At 42.1% G+C, this 18,985-nt stretch overlaps 1 protein-coding gene across 1 annotated transcript in view; it reads left to right on the forward strand.

The window, feature by feature from the left end:
• Positions 1–18,985, forward strand: part of LOC134577917 (branched-chain-amino-acid aminotransferase, cytosolic-like) — a 45,139-nt gene that overhangs the window by 15,895 nt on the left and 10,259 nt on the right. The window contains exons 2-5 of the mRNA XM_063436851.1: positions 10,759–10,836; positions 14,288–14,488; positions 16,792–16,902; positions 17,426–17,545. Coding sequence (XP_063292921.1) covers positions 10,759–10,836; positions 14,288–14,488; positions 16,792–16,902; positions 17,426–17,545 — 510 coding nt within the window. The remainder of the gene's footprint in view (positions 1–10,758; positions 10,837–14,287; positions 14,489–16,791; positions 16,903–17,425; positions 17,546–18,985) is intronic.

Consider the following 18,985-nt stretch of genomic DNA (forward strand, 5'->3'; position numbering starts at 1 on the left):
CAGGCTGAGATCATCAATAGCAAAGCATTGGGAGGCTATTGTGCATGCGCGGCAAAACACCACTCTGCACAAATCAGCATCTCCTCATAGAGATACATTGAATCAATGCATCTTTACTAGAGCGTTCAGCTGAACGTATGTGCTGCCCACTATGGAGCACTGGACTAGGAAGAACCTCTAGAGTGATGGTAGAGAGAATAGTGTGGAACCAAAAAAAAAAAAAGATATTGACCTTTACCTCTCCTCCTCAACACCGCCACTGTGATGGTGAGGAGTAAAGAGGCAAGCGCCTTTAGTGAGTGACGCAGAATTGCCTTTAGTGGCTGTCAGTGTGTCCGCTACTAGGGATGGACTTAACCCTGCAATGAAAACAATTAAAAACCACCGAAAAATTATTAAGAGCTGTCATTTCTGAAATTGATTGAGCCTGAACATTGCACGAGGTTATGTACTTAGTGGAGTTTACCACCAACTGATTGTGACAACAGGAGATGCTCCGTCTGTTAGACACATGACTGTAATGTAGCAAACATTTAGAAATCAAAAAATCTAGCATATTTTAAGGAGTATTTACAATATTCAGCTGAGTAAATTTTCAAGGGGTTTTTCCATTTATCCAATATCATAAGACTGCTGCATACTAACTAGAGCAAGCATGTCAAACTAGCGGCCCACAATGAATATATTTGCGGCCCGTCTGCCCTGGGGCGCTTTGTACTGTGGCAGCGACCAGCCGCAAAACACTAAAGATATTTCCTGTCTGCTTCTTGTCTTCTCTCCCACGGCCACAAAAGGGCAGAGTGACTGTCTGTCTGCAGATCAGGCCAGTAACCCTCCCCCACTCCCCCTTTCCCTCCTGCTAGCAGTACCAGAGGAGCGTCTGGCCTGCTTGCAGAGAAGAGCAGAACTGGAATGAAGAATGGGTGGCTCATCTTAAGGTAGGAGAAGAGAGGCTTGGGGGACCTTCCCGTGTAGTGTGTTAAATTGGGGGATGGAGTGGGGCAGTGTATTAAATTGGGGAAGGAGGAGGCAGTGTATTTAAGTGTTAATGGGGGAAAGTGTTTAATATGGGGGAGGGGAGGCAGTGTGTAAAATTCGGGGGAGGGCGGTGTATTAAATAGGTGGATGCAGGGGGGCAGTGTATTATATTAGGTGGAGTGGGCAATGTATTAGAATAGGGGGAGAGGGCAGTGTATTTAAGTGTTAATGGGGGAAAGAGGGCGGTGTATTAAATAGGTGGATGCAGGGGGGCAATGTATTATATTAGGTGGAGGGGCAATGTATTAGAATGGGGGGAGAGGGCAGTGTATTAGATTGGGTGGAGGGGGCCATTAGAATGGACTGAGGAGGGCAGTGTACTAGAATGGGGGGAGGTGGCAGTGTATTAGATTAGGTCTGCATGGAGGCGCTGAATGCTCTTTTTGCCACACATGCACAATAGCCTTCCAATGCTTTCCTACGGGAAAGCATTGGATTGGCTGAGATCATCAAGTTTGATGATCTCAGCCAAAGTGAAGAACACTCATAGGACTTCAAAATCAACAAGATAAAATAATTTGTTTTTTTACAGCTGTGCAAAAGCGTACATTCACCATTTCAGTCCCATTACTAAACTTTTCTTAATATGTCATGGTAGTTGGACTGAAACATTGGTTATATGCAAATGCATGTCTCCTTAAAATAAATTAGCTCTTGTTTACTTTGAAGCCCTACGAGCGTGAAGACATCCAGTGTCAGGCAACTTTTTTATACTGTACTTTTCTAAATAAACCTACGTTTCTATGAAAACTGAAGTTTTAGGATAAAACACATAAACTTAAAGGGAAACTCCAGTGCCAGAAAAACGATCCGTTTTTCTGGCACTGGAGGTACCCTCTCCCTCCCACCCCCCAATCCCCGGTTACTGAAGGGGTGAAAACCCCTTCAGTGACTTACCTGGGACAGCGGCGATGTCCCTCGCCGCTGTCTCCGCCTCCGCGACGCTCCTCCTGGTGATTACGTCGGCCGGTGGGCGAGACTAATCTCGCCCACCGGCCGAGGAGACCTAATGCGCATGCGCGGAAATGCCGTGCATGCGCATTACGTCTCCCCATAGGAAAGCATTGAAAAATCATTTCAATGCTTTCCTATGGGGAATAGAGCGACGCTGGAGGTCCTCACACAGCGTGAGGACGTCCAGCGACGCTCTAGCACAGGAAACCTGTGCTAGAAACTAGGAAGTGACCTCTAGTGGCTGTCTAGTAGACAGCCACTGGAGGTGGAGTTAACCCTGCAATGTAATTATTGCAGTTTATGAAAAACTGCAATAATTACACTTGCAGGGTTAAGGGTAGTGGGAGTTGGCACCCAGACCACTCCAATGGGCAGAAGTGGTCTGGGTGCCTACAGTGTCCCTTTAAACCTTGTTTATTTGGCCCCTGTTAGCCTTTTGAGTTTGACATGCTTGACCTAGAGGAAATGAAGACTGAGTTTATGGAAACAGCTCCACCATGAGGACTTACTACCAAAGTGCATCAAAGATGCACTTTTGAGATTTCCAATGCTAATGTTATCTATGATCCAAGCCGTTGTTTTAGACTGATTTAATATCTTATCATCTAAGAGAGCCTTACTGCTTTTTTTGCCCCATTGTTGAATGTAATTTGCCAGGAATATCGCAATATAGAAGAATTTGCTGCATGCCATAATGGGGGTTAAACTGCTTCATACACAGAACAGTCTCTTTCTCCAACACTATATGATTACTTTTCTTCCCCACCTGATTAATTCCTAATTTAGCATCACTTCCCTCTGTCCTAGCGCCTCTATATTGGTTGAGTACCCTCTTTCACAATATTACATGAGTGTACCTTCTATCCCATAAATACTGAATGCCCCTTCTCAATAAACGTCCTATTCCTATGCGGGGGTCTCTACTCCAACCTGCTGCCTGCTTCTGCACAGGTAAAGACTAAAGAGCATTACGTGCCCTGAAGCATCTCCCGTACTTAATTGGAACTTCAGCACTGTTGGATATGTGTAGGCTGACACCTAGATCTACTCCATAGGTCTCTGAATGTCAGGCTTCATTACTAATTAATACCCTGCAAGTTCCATCCTTTATTGATAAAAGTCAAAGGTTACATTTAATAGTCGACAATAAACATAAAAAAGGAAAGTTATCAAGTGAAAGTAAGGTACTATTTTGTGTTCAAAGTTCTAAATGTTGACAGACATTGAATTGGTTTCCATGGTGTTTGAACCTCAATATGGTAATTGTATTTGCCTTGATACCAAATTATTTATTATTTTGTTAAAAGAGCACTCCATTGATTGGTTTTTAAAAAATGTAGTTATGTGTCTCACAAACAAAACATTCATGTAGTTTTTATTTTTTTTGCATGTTTTGTTTGGGGTATACGAAAAAAAAGCTCGTAAAACATGCAGATCCATTATCTGCAGCCTTTGTAAGCCCTCCCTTCTTTTCCCATCACAGATTTCAGTCTCATATTAGCAGGAGCTAATATACACAATCACAGCTTTCCTATGCTTCTCAATGTAGTACAGTCCACTGAGATGGGGAGGGGTGGGGGGTAGAAGCGGTCTATCCCAGTGCGGCTTCTGCTTCTGTTAGCTCTGTGATGCTAATGGAATTGTAAGAAAGCTTTCCTGGCTGTGTTAGTGATGCCAGGAATTTGTTTCTGCCGTGAATGATAATTTATTATATATTTTTATTAAAACCAGCCCTTTTTATAAATTGTCATAAATACTCCATTGGAGTTTTGCTTTTTATCCCATTGTGCAGCGCTACAGAATTTGTTGGCGCTATATACATGGTAGAATAATAATAATAATAATAATATAATATAGCAAATGTGAAAATGTAGAATATTCAGCAGGAACATTTTATTTGGTTCCATAGTGATTGCACCACGTCTTGGAACTTTACCCTAAGATTGCTTGTTTAAAAAAAGAAAGGGGGAAAAAATTGTCAGGGTTATTGAAAAAGTGAGCATTCAACGTGTATTTCTTAATTCATGCCATTTGTGGACAGTATTGGCTTTATAAATAAATTGTTGCCACTTAGAAGTTATGGTGCCTGAAGGGTTACTGATTGTGGCAGTCCTAGTGCATGGGTAGGTAACCTTCGGCTCCCCAGATGGAGTCTGACCTAATGTATGGTAACATATCCAGTCATATTCAAGGCTAGTAATACCACAATGTAAAGAAATATTAAAAAAGGGACTTTGGCGCTCTTTGTAAACAAACATTACTGTAATATTTTTTACTGTTGGTTTCACTTTTTATCAAAAACAGCCAACATATTAACCTGATTTTTAATTTTTTGTTTTGCGATTGTAAGGAGATATTCCTTCAGCTGTCAGATGCAGATGGTGTAGTATAGGTAGAGGCATATAGTGGAATTAAAAAGGCAGGTAGATTGACATGAGGAAAAAAATAGTTGATCACATTGTGCTAAAGTAGTAATGTTACTTCTCCCAGCACCCTTAACCCTGGAAAGGTAATTATTGCAGTTTTTAAAAAACAATAATACTCTACTAGTCAGCCACTAGAGGGACTTCCAGATGGTTTGGCGACTTTTGGTCACCTAACTGGCGCTGGACGTCCTTACACTATGCATGAGGACTTCCAGCGTCACCGGAATCCCCCTAGGAAAGCACTGAATATTGCTTTCCTATGGGGAAATCCTAAAGCTAGCATGACCAATTGAGGAGCAGAGGCCGACCAGCGCCAGCTCCGAGGGACACCGCGGGGAAGGGGGGTGGGGGAGAAGGTGGGTACTATAGGGAGCTAATGTTTTCAGCTTTGTTTTCCTGGCACTATGGTTTCCCTTTAAAGGGACTCTCCAGTGCCAGGAAAACAGTCTGCAGGTCCCCTCTCCCTCCCACCACCCATCCCCGGTTGCTGATGGGGTGAAAACCCCTTCAGTGACTTACCTGAGACCCCCACCGATGTCCCTCGGCGGTGGTTTCAGGTCACCGCTGCTCCTCCCCTTTATTACATCAGCCGGCGGGTGGAGACTGATCCCGCCTGCCGGCTGAGGAGACCTAATGCGCATGCGCATTAGAGCTCTCCATAGGAAAGCATTTTCAATGCTTTTCAATACTTTCCTTTGAGGAATTGAGCGACGCTGGAGGTCCTCACACAGCATGAGGACGTCCAGCGACGCTCTAGCACAGAAAACCTGTGCTATGAAACAGGAAGTGCCCTCTAGTGGCTGTCTAGTAGACAGCCACTGGGGGAGGACTTAACCCTGCAAGGTAATTATTGCAGTTTAGGAAAACTGCAATAATTACAGTTGCAGGGTTAAGGGTAGTGGGAGTTGGCACCCAGACCACTCAAATGGGCAGAAGTGGTCTGGGTGCCTGAAGTGTCCCTTTAAGTATGAATGATTCTTCCACCTGATGACATTCTTTATCTGAGAGATATTCCCAATATGTACACTGGAGGGCACTCTACAATTATTCTAGATAATGTGATGGTTCCCAAAATGAAATTTCTGCTGCCAAATGCAATCATGACATTCTGTCATCATATTATATCCCTGAACTGTCCCTGGATAATCACACACTTGATCATACTGTGCACAGATGTGTGCATGTGGAGATCCTGCAGGGTTCTTTTCAAACCTTTTAGTTGGAGGAATACCCTGTAACATAGAGATTATATCACATTGTTTATAGTGGATGTTTGACTGTGACATATGCATACCTTCCAAGTGTCCCTATTTAGCAGGGACAGTCCCTATTTTGACCCCAAATCCCTCTGTCCCTCTTTTCTACGAGCTCCATATTGTTGGTGTGTCTGAGCGTGTCACAGAGCTGCACGGCAATAATACTCACAGTAATATGTCTTTACTCTACAATAAATGTGTTTAGAAATCAGACTGTGTAAATAAGATACATTGTTCTTGGTCTAAATTACATTTTAGTTGCATATGTTATTATTTTCAGAACCAGATTCACACCCCTAAAATGAAGGTGTCCCCTTTGTCAATTTGAAATTTTGGAAAACATAGAATGTGATGGCAAATAAGAACCATTCGGCCCATCTAGTCTTCCCAATTTTCTAAATACTTTCATTAGTCCCTGGCCTTATCTTATAGTTAGGATAGCCTTATGCCTATCCAACACATCCTTAAACTCCTTTACTGTGTTAACCTCTACCACTTCAGCTGGAAGGCTATTCCATGCATCCACTACCCTCTCAGTAAAGTAATACTTCCTGATATATTATATTTAAAGGGACTCTCCAGCCAAGCAGTTTTACTCACCTGGTTCCAGCGCCGGGAGCCTTGTGAAGCCGCGCCCCCTATTTCGTCAAAATGACGAAATAGGCGGGCGCGAGCAGGGAGCAATCAGACGCTTCCATTTGGAAGCGTCATTGCTCCCTTGTGCGCCTGCGCGGCTTTGCCGCACATGCGCACATACTTCAGAGGGCGGCATTCATGCCGCCCTCTGAAGTCCTGAGCGCACTCTCTGACAGGCTGGAGAGAGAAGGCGCGCACACAGTGCCTTCTCTCTCCTGCACACGTCAGACGTATTTTCAAACGTCTGACGTGTACAGGGCCTTTTTAGGGCCCTGCATGATAGGAAGTCCCTCTGGTGGCCGTCTGAGTGACGGCCACTGGAGGTATTCCTATCAATCAATGTAAACACTGTATTTTCTCTGAAAATACAGTGTTTACATTAGATTGCCTTCAGGGAGCTATAGATCTCACCTGAACCATTAAGCTGTAGTTGTTCAGGTGACTATAGTGTCCCTTTAAACTTTGCCACTCTAATTTAAGACTATGTCCTCTTGTTGTGGTAGTTTTTCTTCTTTTAATTATGGTCTCCTCCTTTACTGTGTTGATTCCCTTTATGTATTTAAATGTCACTATAATATCCCCCTTGTCTCATCTTTCCTCCAAGCTAAACATCTTTTAACCTTTCCTGGTAAGTTTTATCCATGAACCAGATAGAAACATAGAATGTTGGAAGGTATGTATTTTCTATAGTTGTGGCCTTGCTCACATTAACAGCTGTGCACATCTAATCAGACAGTGTGAGGCCACATTGATATAGAAAATGCCTAGGTTTCAAGTGTTAGTAATATCTCCCCAGAACCAAAAGAGAATCAGCGACTGGTATTTCGTCAAAGGGCCTTATTCCTAGACCATGTCTACTAAAACAAAGCACCAGAACTCCAACCCTAGCTATGGGCACATCCACAAACCTTTGCTAGGTACAAATGCTGCCTTGCAGTAAGTGGACTTTACATACAGCAGTGGGATACAGATTTTATTATAAAATTCTAGGTAAGGTACCTGACCCGCTCACTTAGCAAAATGTACCGGATACACTGCAGCTGGGACACTAACCAATGAGCTATCTCACTGGTTTATACAGAAACTCATGGATATTTGATAAGAGCAGCTGTTTACAGAAATGCTGACATCAGCAACGAATAATATTCCGAAAATTTGAATTCTTTCTTTAGCATATTTAGTAATTCATTGTAGAGGGAGTGTACACTAAACTCTTTTCTTTCCAATTACTTTTACATTTTTACAGCTTTGTATTTAAAAAATTATAATTGCTTACTGCTTTGTTTTTTTGTTTTGTTTTGTTTTTTACCCAGGGAACCCCCCCATGTCACTGAAGTATAACGTGTTATTTTTTTTATGGTTGTTTGATTGCATAATTAAAAAAAAAAAAAAAAAAGAAGAGTTTTAGACGGAGTGTACTTGCACTTACACAGTTGGTTGACATGCATTGCTTGTAGAATTGAGCAGATACTGATCTTTTAGAGGCAGGCTTTAAACAAAAATGCCGAATACTTTAAATGGACTACAATTAGTATGTCTTACTATAGAATATATATAATGAAAATGTATAACTACCTACACGAGTTCCTAGCAACAAACGACTAGCTGCTCAGACTATACAGCTCATCTTATTTTTCTTTTCCTGAGGCTTGCTGAGAATTTTGGGGGTGGTATTCCAACATCAGCTGTTTCATCACAGTATGTCTACTGTCTAGTTCTGATTCAGCACTTTGGGGTTTATTCAATAAACACCAAATCGCAGTGAATTGAAAAATACAAAATGCAAAAGTCAACTAAATAGCCAATTTTGTAATTTGATTTTCAATCCAATAATATTTGGTGTTTAGTGAATAAACCCCAGAATATAGTTTTCCTTATCTATATATGTTTACACATTCTTATTGCATTTTCCATACAATATAAACTTGGATGATGGAAAACTAAGGGTTAGTGTATCAAAAAAGTACTTTTCCAAAATGCAAGTGGATACATAAAATCCCCTCTCAGTTGTAGAAGTAAATTCGTAATAGAATAAATTCATGCAAGATTATATAAGATGAGTGCACAAATCGTTCCTAAAAAAGCAAAAGCTGAGTTTTCATAATGGCCAGAGTATCTGGGCCAGGTGGTCATTGTCTACCAGCACACAATCTGTTATTTAAATGGTTTTTATCTGAAATGACTCACCTTCTTGGTTTCTGTAAAGCTTCTTCTGTGGTTTAAAAATGGATGTGTCAGTAGCCAGAGACTAAAAAAATGGTCTCTACATCAGATGCCCAGGTGTAAAAATACAATAACTTTAAAAAAAAAAAGTACAAACTCGGGATATTGGTATTCTCAGTGCTGTGTATTCCAGACAGATGCAAACATGACTCAGTCCTGCTATAGATGATCCCCCTCCCTCCAGTAACACTAAACTAACATCTCCTATCTCTTAGGGTCCAGAGTCCATTGCCAGTGTAAAGGATCAACATAGTCCACTGGCTGATTGGCTATAAAAGGGGAATGTCCCTTCCCAGCCCACCTTGAGGAGGAGCATGTAAGACAGGGTCAGCTTCTCACGCTATTATTTTAGCTGAGTTCTGCAGAAATGCTAATGAGGCCCCTCGCCTTTTGTACCCAGTCTGCCAGTTGCTCGTTACCTTGCTGTGCTGCTAGAATGACAATTAACGTCTGTTTAATGGCCCTGCAGTTAATCCCCCTGGAAACATGCTCTAAATCGCTTGACTTCAACTAGAGTTGACATTTATAGGCGACAGAGGATTCTTTATTTAAACTTATCGGTTTTACACCTTATGCCACATTAGTTGCCAATTAAGAGAATTTATGGAGTCTATAATCTCTTTTTTGTATTTTTTTTTTTTAAATTTAACATTGGATGTTGTTCAAATATTTGCTTGTAAAGTGAAAGAAAATGTGCGGCATGTTCTGTTGCGTATCATACTTTACTGGTCACTTAGTGACCAAGGATAGTGGGAGTTGATTTGCCAAAAACATTATGCTGGATTGATATACAAAGCCTAAGTGCTAATGTACATGCATTTTGTATGTGTGTACTCAGATATACTCTGCAGTCATGTTACATGCTCTTTAACACACAAGAAAAGCAAAACAGGTAATTGTTTATTTAATACATTTTCACTCTGAAACCACAACCACCTTTCGAAAAGACCCATTTAATACAAAAAACGTATAGTTTTCATATTATGCATTTTACCTAAAAGGCACCCTGCGGGCACTTATTATGTTGCAAGGAGTTTCACATCACTCTTTCTCTTTATTCATAATGCCTGTATTGATTCGCAAAAATTGATGCTAAACAGCGTATGTGACGTTGTAGGTAAACGCTTGGCCATCTTCTGACGGTGAAAGCTTCAGACAGCATATGCATGCCATTTTATTCTAAGTGACCTGTATGGATGGGTATAACTCTCTATGAGAGAACCTGTACAGCAGCTACTAAAATCTATGTAAGGCTGTCTTGTAATCTAGATCTGCTGGAGAGGTTGCCTATTGATTTTGGAAGACGTGTGTAATGTGCTTGACCTCTATAGGGGTATTTTCTCCTCCAGATTTCGGGTTACTACCTGTAAGGTTTTGTACCTTATAACTACACATGGGCTATATATTTTTCAGCATGTCATAGTTCCATTAGAGTGTAGTCGGGAGTCATATCCTTCAGGGTGTCTGGGTAACTCAGGGGGGTATGCGTGCTGTGTGCACGATCCAGATTGAATTGCACTTTTCATACTTCCATTCACTGTATAATATTGATCTCTTCTCTATGACACTACTATCAATACAGTATTGCCACTCAGGCACAAGAGGTTAACTCTAGTTGCAACAGTTGGTGGTTCTCTGTGGATACAGGTAGACCTATATTAACTACCTCCTGTGTAGAGACAAATTTGCTCCTACTTTGAGACTTTTAGTGGATGTGCCACTCTCTACTAATACCCTAGCAACTAATAAAGGATTTTCCCTATATCATTTAGCACTGGATATATGTGAGGGCATTGTCTTTTAGTTCTTTTTTCAATATGTCGCTCCTACATTTTTAATTGTTATTTTGGGTTTTCTTTAAACTTATATTAAACTTAAGCTCTTTAATTAAACAAGGCTATCCAACATCCTTTGGGTTCCTCTTTTGGGAACAACTTTCTGTAATTATAATTAGGGTTAGGGCCTTCTAGTTGGATGGTCCATTCTCAAGGGACCCATACCTCTTTCTTCTCTCTATTATTGACTGTGTAGTTATTATGCATATTTCTCTCATACACTTTTAGGCAGATGTATTTTACTTTTCCTTCATAAAGATTGAAGATTCTGTAATTTTCAGCATCACATGGCCATAAAATTATTAGCAGACAGCTGCACAGTTTTTTTTTCTTTCTATTATTTAATGTTCTATTTGCAGATATTCAGAATTTGTTTCTCTCCGTATATAGATTTGGGGCAGAAAAATCCTTGCTGTACAGCGGAATTGGTCTTGTGTTTCCTGGAGAGCTGCAAGCACTATATTTAAGGTGAGAACTCACAGTTTTGTTCTAGAGAAGCACAGTGTGAACTTATAGTCAAAGGGACACTATAGTCACCTGAACAACTTTAGCTTAATGAAGCAGTTTTGGTGTGTAGAACATGCCCCTGCAGCCTCACTGCTCAATCCTCTGCCATTTAGGAGTTAAATCCCTTTGTTTATGAACCCTAGTCACACCTCCCTGCATGTGACTTGCACAGCCTTCCATAAACACTTCCTGTAAAGAGAGCCCTATTTAGGCTTTCTTTATTGCAAGTTCTGTTTAATTAAGATTTTCTTCCCCTTGCTATGTTAATAGCTTGCTAGACCCTGCAAGAGCCTCCTGTATGTGATTAAAGTTCAATTTAGAGATTGAGATACAATTATTCAAGGTAAATTACATCTGTTTGAAAGTGAAACCAGTTTTTTTTCATGCAGGCTCTGTCAATCATAGCCAGGGGAGGTGTGGCTAGGGCTGCATAAACAGAAACAAAGTGATTTAACTCCTAAATGACAGTGAATGGAGCAGTGAGATTGCTGGGGAATGATCTATACACTAAAACTGCTTTATTTAGCTAAAGTAATTTAGGTGACTATAGTGTTCCTTTAATTTCCATGAAGGCTTAGATTGGGTAGTTGCTTGACTTAAGTATTATTATTATTATTATTATTATTATTATTGATAAAGCGCCAACAATTAAAGCCACAGTTTTTAATCTCATATTTAATTGATGTTGAATTTTCCTAATTCTGTCTTATCAAAGTTTCTGTATTGGAAACCTAAATTTGCATTACCTTTTCTGCTAGTTGATTATCCTTGAGCATCAAACATTTCTACATGTAAGATTATATTACACTGCAACACATATCTATACAGAGACCAAATGTATATTTAATTTCCCTTTTTGTAGTGGTCTACTCCTAAATTCCATCATCCTCCTTCTGTTTTGCAATTTAAAAAAACAAAATGTATATTATTTGCAGAACCAGTGCAAGGATTTTTGCCGCCCTAGGCAAACAAAAATTTGCCCCCCCATCTCCCCTCATATGCTCTGCCCACCATATGATCTGCCAGATGAGCCAACGCCAGTTCTGCACATGGTGTCTTTTCTCTGAAAAGGCAGTGTGTTTACATTAAAAGGACTGCAGGGACAGGCTATAGACACCAGGTGACTATAGTGTCTCTGTCATGTAAGATAAATTAGAGATTAGTGCCACTAATATTATGCTGGATATCCTACTTACCACCAGATAAGGACTAGAGGATGATGATGGGCTCAGGCTGCAGTCTGGCTCCACTGGTCTGGTGTTAAAACAGGCTCTCTGGAGGCAGTGCTCACTAAAATCAACAAACCGGAAGCAGCTCCATTTTTTTGGGGCCCCTTACACAGATCACGGTCTGGGCCCCCAAGGCCTGACCGTGAGTATGCCTAAAAGGCCCACCCTTGAGTTTGCTCACAGGGAGTAGAGTGTATGTGTGTAGGAGATGTTATGTGTTATTGTAGAGGATGTAATGTGTGTATGTTCTTATGCAATGTAGTGTATAGGCATACCAGTTTGTGTAAGGGATGTAGTGCCTGTGTAAGTAATGCATTGTGTGTTTCTGGGTCCCTTAATGATCTCTTCCACTTCCACCGTCCCTTAGTGGGCTCGTCTTCACTTCTCCACCTGTCTCTTACAGTTCTCCTCTCCTGTCCCTTAGAGCTCACCCCTCCCCTCCTGTCCCTTAGAACTCACCCCTCCCCTCCTGTCCCTTAGAACTCACCCCTCCCCTCCTGTCCCTTAGAACTCACCCCTCCCCTCCTGTCCCTTAGAACTCACCCCTCCCCTCCTGTCCCTTAGTGTTCTCCCCTCCTGTCCCTTAGAACTCACCCCTCCCCTCCTGTCCGTTAGTGTTCTCCCCTCCCCTCCTGTCCCTTAGAACTCACCCTCCCCTCCTGTCCCTTAGAACTCACCCCTCCCCTCCTGTTCCTTAGAACTCACCCCTCCCCTCCTGTCCCTTAGTGTTCTCCCCTCCCCTCCTGTCCCTTATAACTCACCCCTCCCTTAGTGTTCTCCCCTCCTGTCCCTTAGAACTCACCCCTCTCCTCCTGTCCCTTAGTGTTCTCCCCTCCCCTCCTGTCCCTTAGAACTCACCCCTCCCCTCCTGTCCCTTAGTGTTCTCCCCTCCCCTCCTGTCCCTTAGAACTCACTCCACTCCTCCTGTCCCTTAGAACTCACCCCTCCCCTCCTGTCCCTTAGTGTTCTCCCCTCCCCTCCTTTCCCTTAGTGTTCTCCCCTCCCCTCCTGTCCCTTAGTGTTCGCCCCTCCCCTCCTGTCCCTTACTGTTCTCCCCTACCCTCCTGTCCCTTAATGCTCTCCCCTCCCCTCCTGTCCCTTATTGCTCTCCTTGTCTCTTAGTGGTCTCCTATCCCCTCCTGTCCCTTCGTGCTCTCCCCTCCTGTCCCTTAGTGTTCTCCCCTCCCCTCCTGTCCCTTAGTGTTCTCCCCTCCCCTCCTGTCTCTTAGTGTTCTCCCCTCCCCTCCTGTCCCTTAGTGTTCTCCCCTCCCCTCCTGTCCCTTAGTGTTCTCCCCTCCCCTCCTGTCCCTTCGTGCTCTCCCCTCCCCTCCTGTCCCTTAGTGTTCTCCCCTCCCCTCCTGTCCCTTAGTGTTCTCCCCTCCTCTCCTGTCCCTTAATGCTCTCCCCTCCCCTCCTGTCCCTTATTGCTCTCCTTGTCTCTTAGTGGTCTCCTATCCCCTCCTGTCCCTTCGTGCTCTCCTATCTCTTAGTGCTCTCCCATCCCTTAGTGATCTTCCCTCTCCACCTGTCCCTTAGTGATCTCCCCTGCAACTTAGTGTTCTCCACTGCTCTCCTGTTCCTCAGTGTTCTTCACTGCCCTTCTGTCCCTTAGTGTTCTTCACTGCCCTTCTGTCCCTCAGTGCCCTCCCCTTGTCCCCGACCCTTAATGCTCTCCCCTGACCCTTAATGCTCTCCCCTGACCCTTAATGCTCTCCCCTGACCCTTAGTGCTCACTCCTGCCCCCCCCCCCCCGTTCCCATAGTGCTCTCCCTCCTCCCCCCTGTCCCTTAGAGTTTCCCCACTCCCCCCTCTTTCCCTTAGTGGTATCTCCTCCCCTCCCCCCCCCAGCTGTCTCTTAGTGGTCTCTCCTCTTCATCAGTATCCCTTAGTGCCGTCTCCCATCCCTTCCCTGTTGTGCCTCCTTCCTCTTTGTAGCGTGGTGCGGACCGTGGTACAGGAGCTTCTATGCAACTGCCTAAGTCCCTATAGGACGCGCCGGCCCTGATTATTTGTATACATTCTAATCAATGATTCATTGCATTTTTCTTTCTTTGTACGACACTACCTTTACAATATGATTTGTTTGTGGAAGGTTTTCTTGATCCTGTATTGCAAACTTTTTTTTTTGTGGGTGCAACAAGCCACCCACTGTTAACAGCCTTTATATATATTTTTGTTTTCAGGCTACAGACTTGCAAATTGAGTTGAACAAGCACCCCAAAGAAAAGCCAGATGTTGCAAACTTGGTTTTTGGAAAGTCGTTTACTGATCACATGCTGGCAATAGAATGGAGCAGTGAGAAGGGATGGGGAAAACCCCAAATAAAGCCATTTCAGAATCTTTCGCTTCATCCTGCCAGCTCATCGTTACATTACTCTATTGAGGTAAGTACATTGGAGACCTAATTCCAAATTAAAGGGAAACTCCAGTGCCAGGAAAACAATCAGTTTTCCTGGCACTGGAGGTACCCTCTCCCATCCCCCAATCCCCGGTTACTGAAGGGGTGAAAACCCCTTCAGTCACTTACCTGAGGCAGCGACGATGTCCCTCGTCGCTGTCTCCTCCTCCGCGCCCGTCCTCCCTCTGATTCCGTCGGCCGGTGGGCCAGACTGATCCCGCCCACCGGCCGAGGAGACCTAATGCGCATGCTCGGCAATGCCGCGCATGCACATTAGCGCTCCCCATAGGAAAGCATTGAAAAAGATTTTCAATGCTTTCCTATAGGGAAATGAGCGACGCTGGAGGTCTTCACACAGCGTGAGGACGTCCAGCGACGCTCTAGCAAGGAAAATCTTTGCTAGAAATCAGGAAGTTCCCTCTAGTGGCTGTCTAGCAGACAGCCACTAGAGGTGGAGTTAACCCTGCAGGGTAATTATTGCAGTTTATAAAAAAACTGCAATTATTACACTTGCAGGGTTAGGAGTAGTGGGAGTTGGCACCCAGACCACTCCAATGGGCAGAAGTGGTCTGGGTGCCTGGAGTGTCCCTTTAAGGTAGATGCATAGATATATCTCTGCCATGAAACTGATGAGTTTTAAAGCAAAATGAACATGTATTATTTATAGCTAGATAGATAAGTAGATAGATAGATAGATAGATATAGATGAACTTTCGGGAGGGATGAGAAAGTCATTTAAAAAAAATTGACTTTCTCAAACCACAATTTTTTTGTTTGTTTTTTTGTTCCTCCTCATTCTTGGGTTCTCTATTAAAATCTGAGGGTTGTGCGCAATAATTTAGCTTGTTCAAGAACTGCAGTCTTCTGGACAGAGATCTCCGATGTTCCACCTGGAATCTACTGAAGCCAGTACCCCAACTTGGGGCTTTACAGCCCGAGTGCTCTTATCACAACATGGATTTCTACATTTCGGTATACTAAAAAGGATCAGTTACAATAAAATATACATATGAATTGATTAGTGAACGTGGCTTATTTAAAGGAAAAGGTTTGTGACAGTTTTTTGGGTGAGGAGAGTGCAGGTAAGCAAATAACACCCTTATGTCTACTGTTTTTCTGGTTGCGTGAGCCTCCATTAATGTAATATTCACATTCTACAGGACCGAATCTGCTCTTTGCATTCCATGCTTCCATCTTCCTTCAGATCAAATACTGCATTCTTTCCTTCCCCATGCAATAAGATCTGTTTGAATATTGGTGGCCATACAAAGTCAGCACACTATGTATTGCATGTTATGCTGACTTTGTGTCCCATACTGTTAAGATGCAGCCAGTCACTCACAATCACAAGGGTCCAATTGTAATCATGGCGGTAGTAAACATTTAAATGGATGCGAGAAAGGCTGAGCTTGACGGCCGCAAGTCTCTTTTCAGACTATGTAATTATGAAGTTAAGCCAGTACCAGGGAGCTCTTGGCACCATACCAACTTCACTCTGATAACGTTGTTATGGTGCCCAGAGTGTCCCTTTTACTAAACCAGCATATTTGCACGTGGAATTACATGACACATGTAGATATATTTTCAAAGGATTAGTTAGTCCTAGGCATAACATAGAAAGTTGCTATCCATACACCAGAGCATAGCCGACCCATTGATTACATCTCATTATGAAAAATCTACTAATAATATGTCCAGTCTTTTTTAGTAGCCACTTAGTCACAAACACTGGCCAAAGTTAGCATTTATATTTGTTTGTGTGTTAAAAATGCAAAAAACAATTATGAACGCTAACTTTGGCCAGTGTTTGTGACTAAGGGGCTACTAAAAAAGACTGAACATACCCCATTTGCAATACCTTGGTTTGTCTTCTTTTGCAAATGGTATGTTATTATGGGGGAAATTCTCATTCCTCGGCTATCATATGCTCTCAAAGGCAACAACCAATCTGGTAAATGTCAATGTGTACTCGGGAGACTTCGCTGAACACACTGTCAGGAGAGATATTGCAGGATGCCTTGACATCAAAGCATCGCTGAAATACCCTTAGAGCATCTGGAAGCGATCACGATCGATTCCAGCGCTCATACTTGCCGTTTTTTGTCGGACGTACCGCGGTCCTTAAGGGGTTAATAGTCCATGTAATACCCACCAACCTCTGCTACTCATAAATGCATGTCATTGATTTCCATTGTTTACAGATGTTTTATCTTCAATGAAATATTAACAAGTTATGTCTTACACCTTCTTTTTTTTTCTATATTTTTTTTTTTTCTTGTGCTGATGCAGCTGTTTGAGGGCATGAAAGCTTACCGAGGACCGGATAACCGAGTTCGACTTTTCCGACCTATGTTAAACATGGAGAGAATGCACAGGACAGCGCTGAGATTATCATTGCCTGTAAATATAACCAGTATCTGACAATCCCTATTTTTATTATTGCAAGCAAGCCTATTTACTCCTGAACTAGCTTGATAACACATAGTTAAGATTCCCTCAATCTAAGCCTTATATTATATTTGAACTTTGGTGAGTTGCTTTTCTGTAAATAAAATAATTATCAGTTGCTATTAATATGCTTTTTTTTAATATTGAAATAAATGACTACCTCACCTTACCAATGCAGCTGTAGCTTGTCCTCCTTTATACTAAAAGTCCAGTAATCCACAGCTTGCTGAAGATGAACGGAATCTTTGACTGGCGACTTTTTCACTGTTCATGGAGTAGAGATTTATAATTACGAAGGCCCGTTGAGAGGCTTAGCAATAATCTCCTTTAACCTTTCAAATTTTCTTTACTTTGTTAATAAATTCGGCATCTCAGCAATGTGCAAATCCGGCTTTCTTTACGAACAAAATCTTTTGTAGTCGTGCTTCTCTGTGTAACTGAGAATGATTGACGTGTTGTATTTCTTTATTGCCAGTCATTTGATAAGGCAGAGATGTTGGAGTGTCTGAGAAAGCTGATTGAAATCGACCAGGATTGGGTTCCTTACTCTGATATTGCCAGTCTCTACATTCGCCCAACATTCATTAGTACAGAGGTAAGTGGGACTATTAAGGCTTGGATATGTTAAAATTGTACACGGTCTAGATATGTTGTAGGTTAAGCGTTTTCAGTCACATCTGTTGCCCCAGAAAGCAATCAGACAGTGTCTCCTAGCACTGGTTCCTTTTATGCTTGAATTCAGATGTAAATTTGGATAACAGATCCATAGGATACAGAGCATATAGACTATTTGGGGAATTTACTATACTTTGTTTCATGTTGGTTACTACAGTACATTGGGGTCCAGACTTAAATGGTACATATAACGCATAAAAGTGATAAAAACTTTGCCAGTAATGAAAAAGTTAAAAATAGCATACACTTGGGCTTTCAGTCAGTAAATACGACCAAACAAATAAAGAGTACAATAGGACAAAAGAAACAAGGAACAAATAATAGTGAAATTAGTCTTACAAAATGTAACATAATTATTGGGTACTGCTAGACATAGATAACGTGTGACTAAAAAATCTTCTCATTTTGATTGGATCCTGTTAGATTTCTTTAGGACATTGAAACGTAAGAGAACTCACACACATGGCTACACCTTTAACTTTTTTCTGGCTTGAGTTAGTTACTGAAGGTTATTTACTTGTTTCCTGTTTTATTATTATTTTATTATTTATATAGCGCCATCAGATTCCGTAGCGCTGTATTTTATGCAAGGCATTCATTAATTAGCTACTAAACATTACCCTTGCTGACAATCATGAAGTCCATTTGTGCCTAAAAATCATCTGTGCAGGTGCTGACACGTAGACAACGTTAACTTTGTACTCTGTAGAATGCTTTATTTGTCTTGTCTTAGCCAATTTAATTTCCTATTCTTTATGGTCAATGTTAAAGGCTGTTCCACAACTGATGGTTGAAACATTAAACCATTAACGTTCCTGGTATTCTTTAGCTGCTGATTAATCTAATCTATTCTATACTGTGCTTAAAATAGCAAACATTTTTTTTAACCTCTTAGGGACACATGATGAAAATATTCCGTCATGATTCCCTTTTATTTCTGAAGTTGTGTCTTAAGGGGTTAATCTATCCTATAACTCTGTTTAATGTTTCATTGACGATGGAATGCATAATATATTCCATTTCCCCTCCGGCACTAAAAATGATACAATATTGCAGTATACCATTATGAGAATCAGCTCCCACCTTTATTTAGTCTTTTTACCCCTTAAAGGACCACTATAGTGCCAGGAAAACATACTCGTTTTCCTGGCACTATAGTGCCCTGAGGGTGCCCCCCACCCTCAGGGTCCCCATCCCGCTGGGCTCTAGGGGGTGGAAGGGGTTAAATTTACCTATTTTTCCAGCGCCGGGCAGGGGACTTTCCTCCTCCTCTCCTCCTCCTTCTCGTCGTCATCGGCTGAATGCGCATGCGCGGCAAGAGCTGCACGCGCATTCAGCCAGTCCATAGGAAAGCATTCTC

The sequence above is a fragment of the Pelobates fuscus genome, chromosome 11 (assembly GCF_036172605.1).
Source record: "Pelobates fuscus isolate aPelFus1 chromosome 11, aPelFus1.pri, whole genome shotgun sequence".
In the NCBI taxonomy this organism is placed as follows: Eukaryota; Metazoa; Chordata; class Amphibia; order Anura; family Pelobatidae; genus Pelobates; species Pelobates fuscus.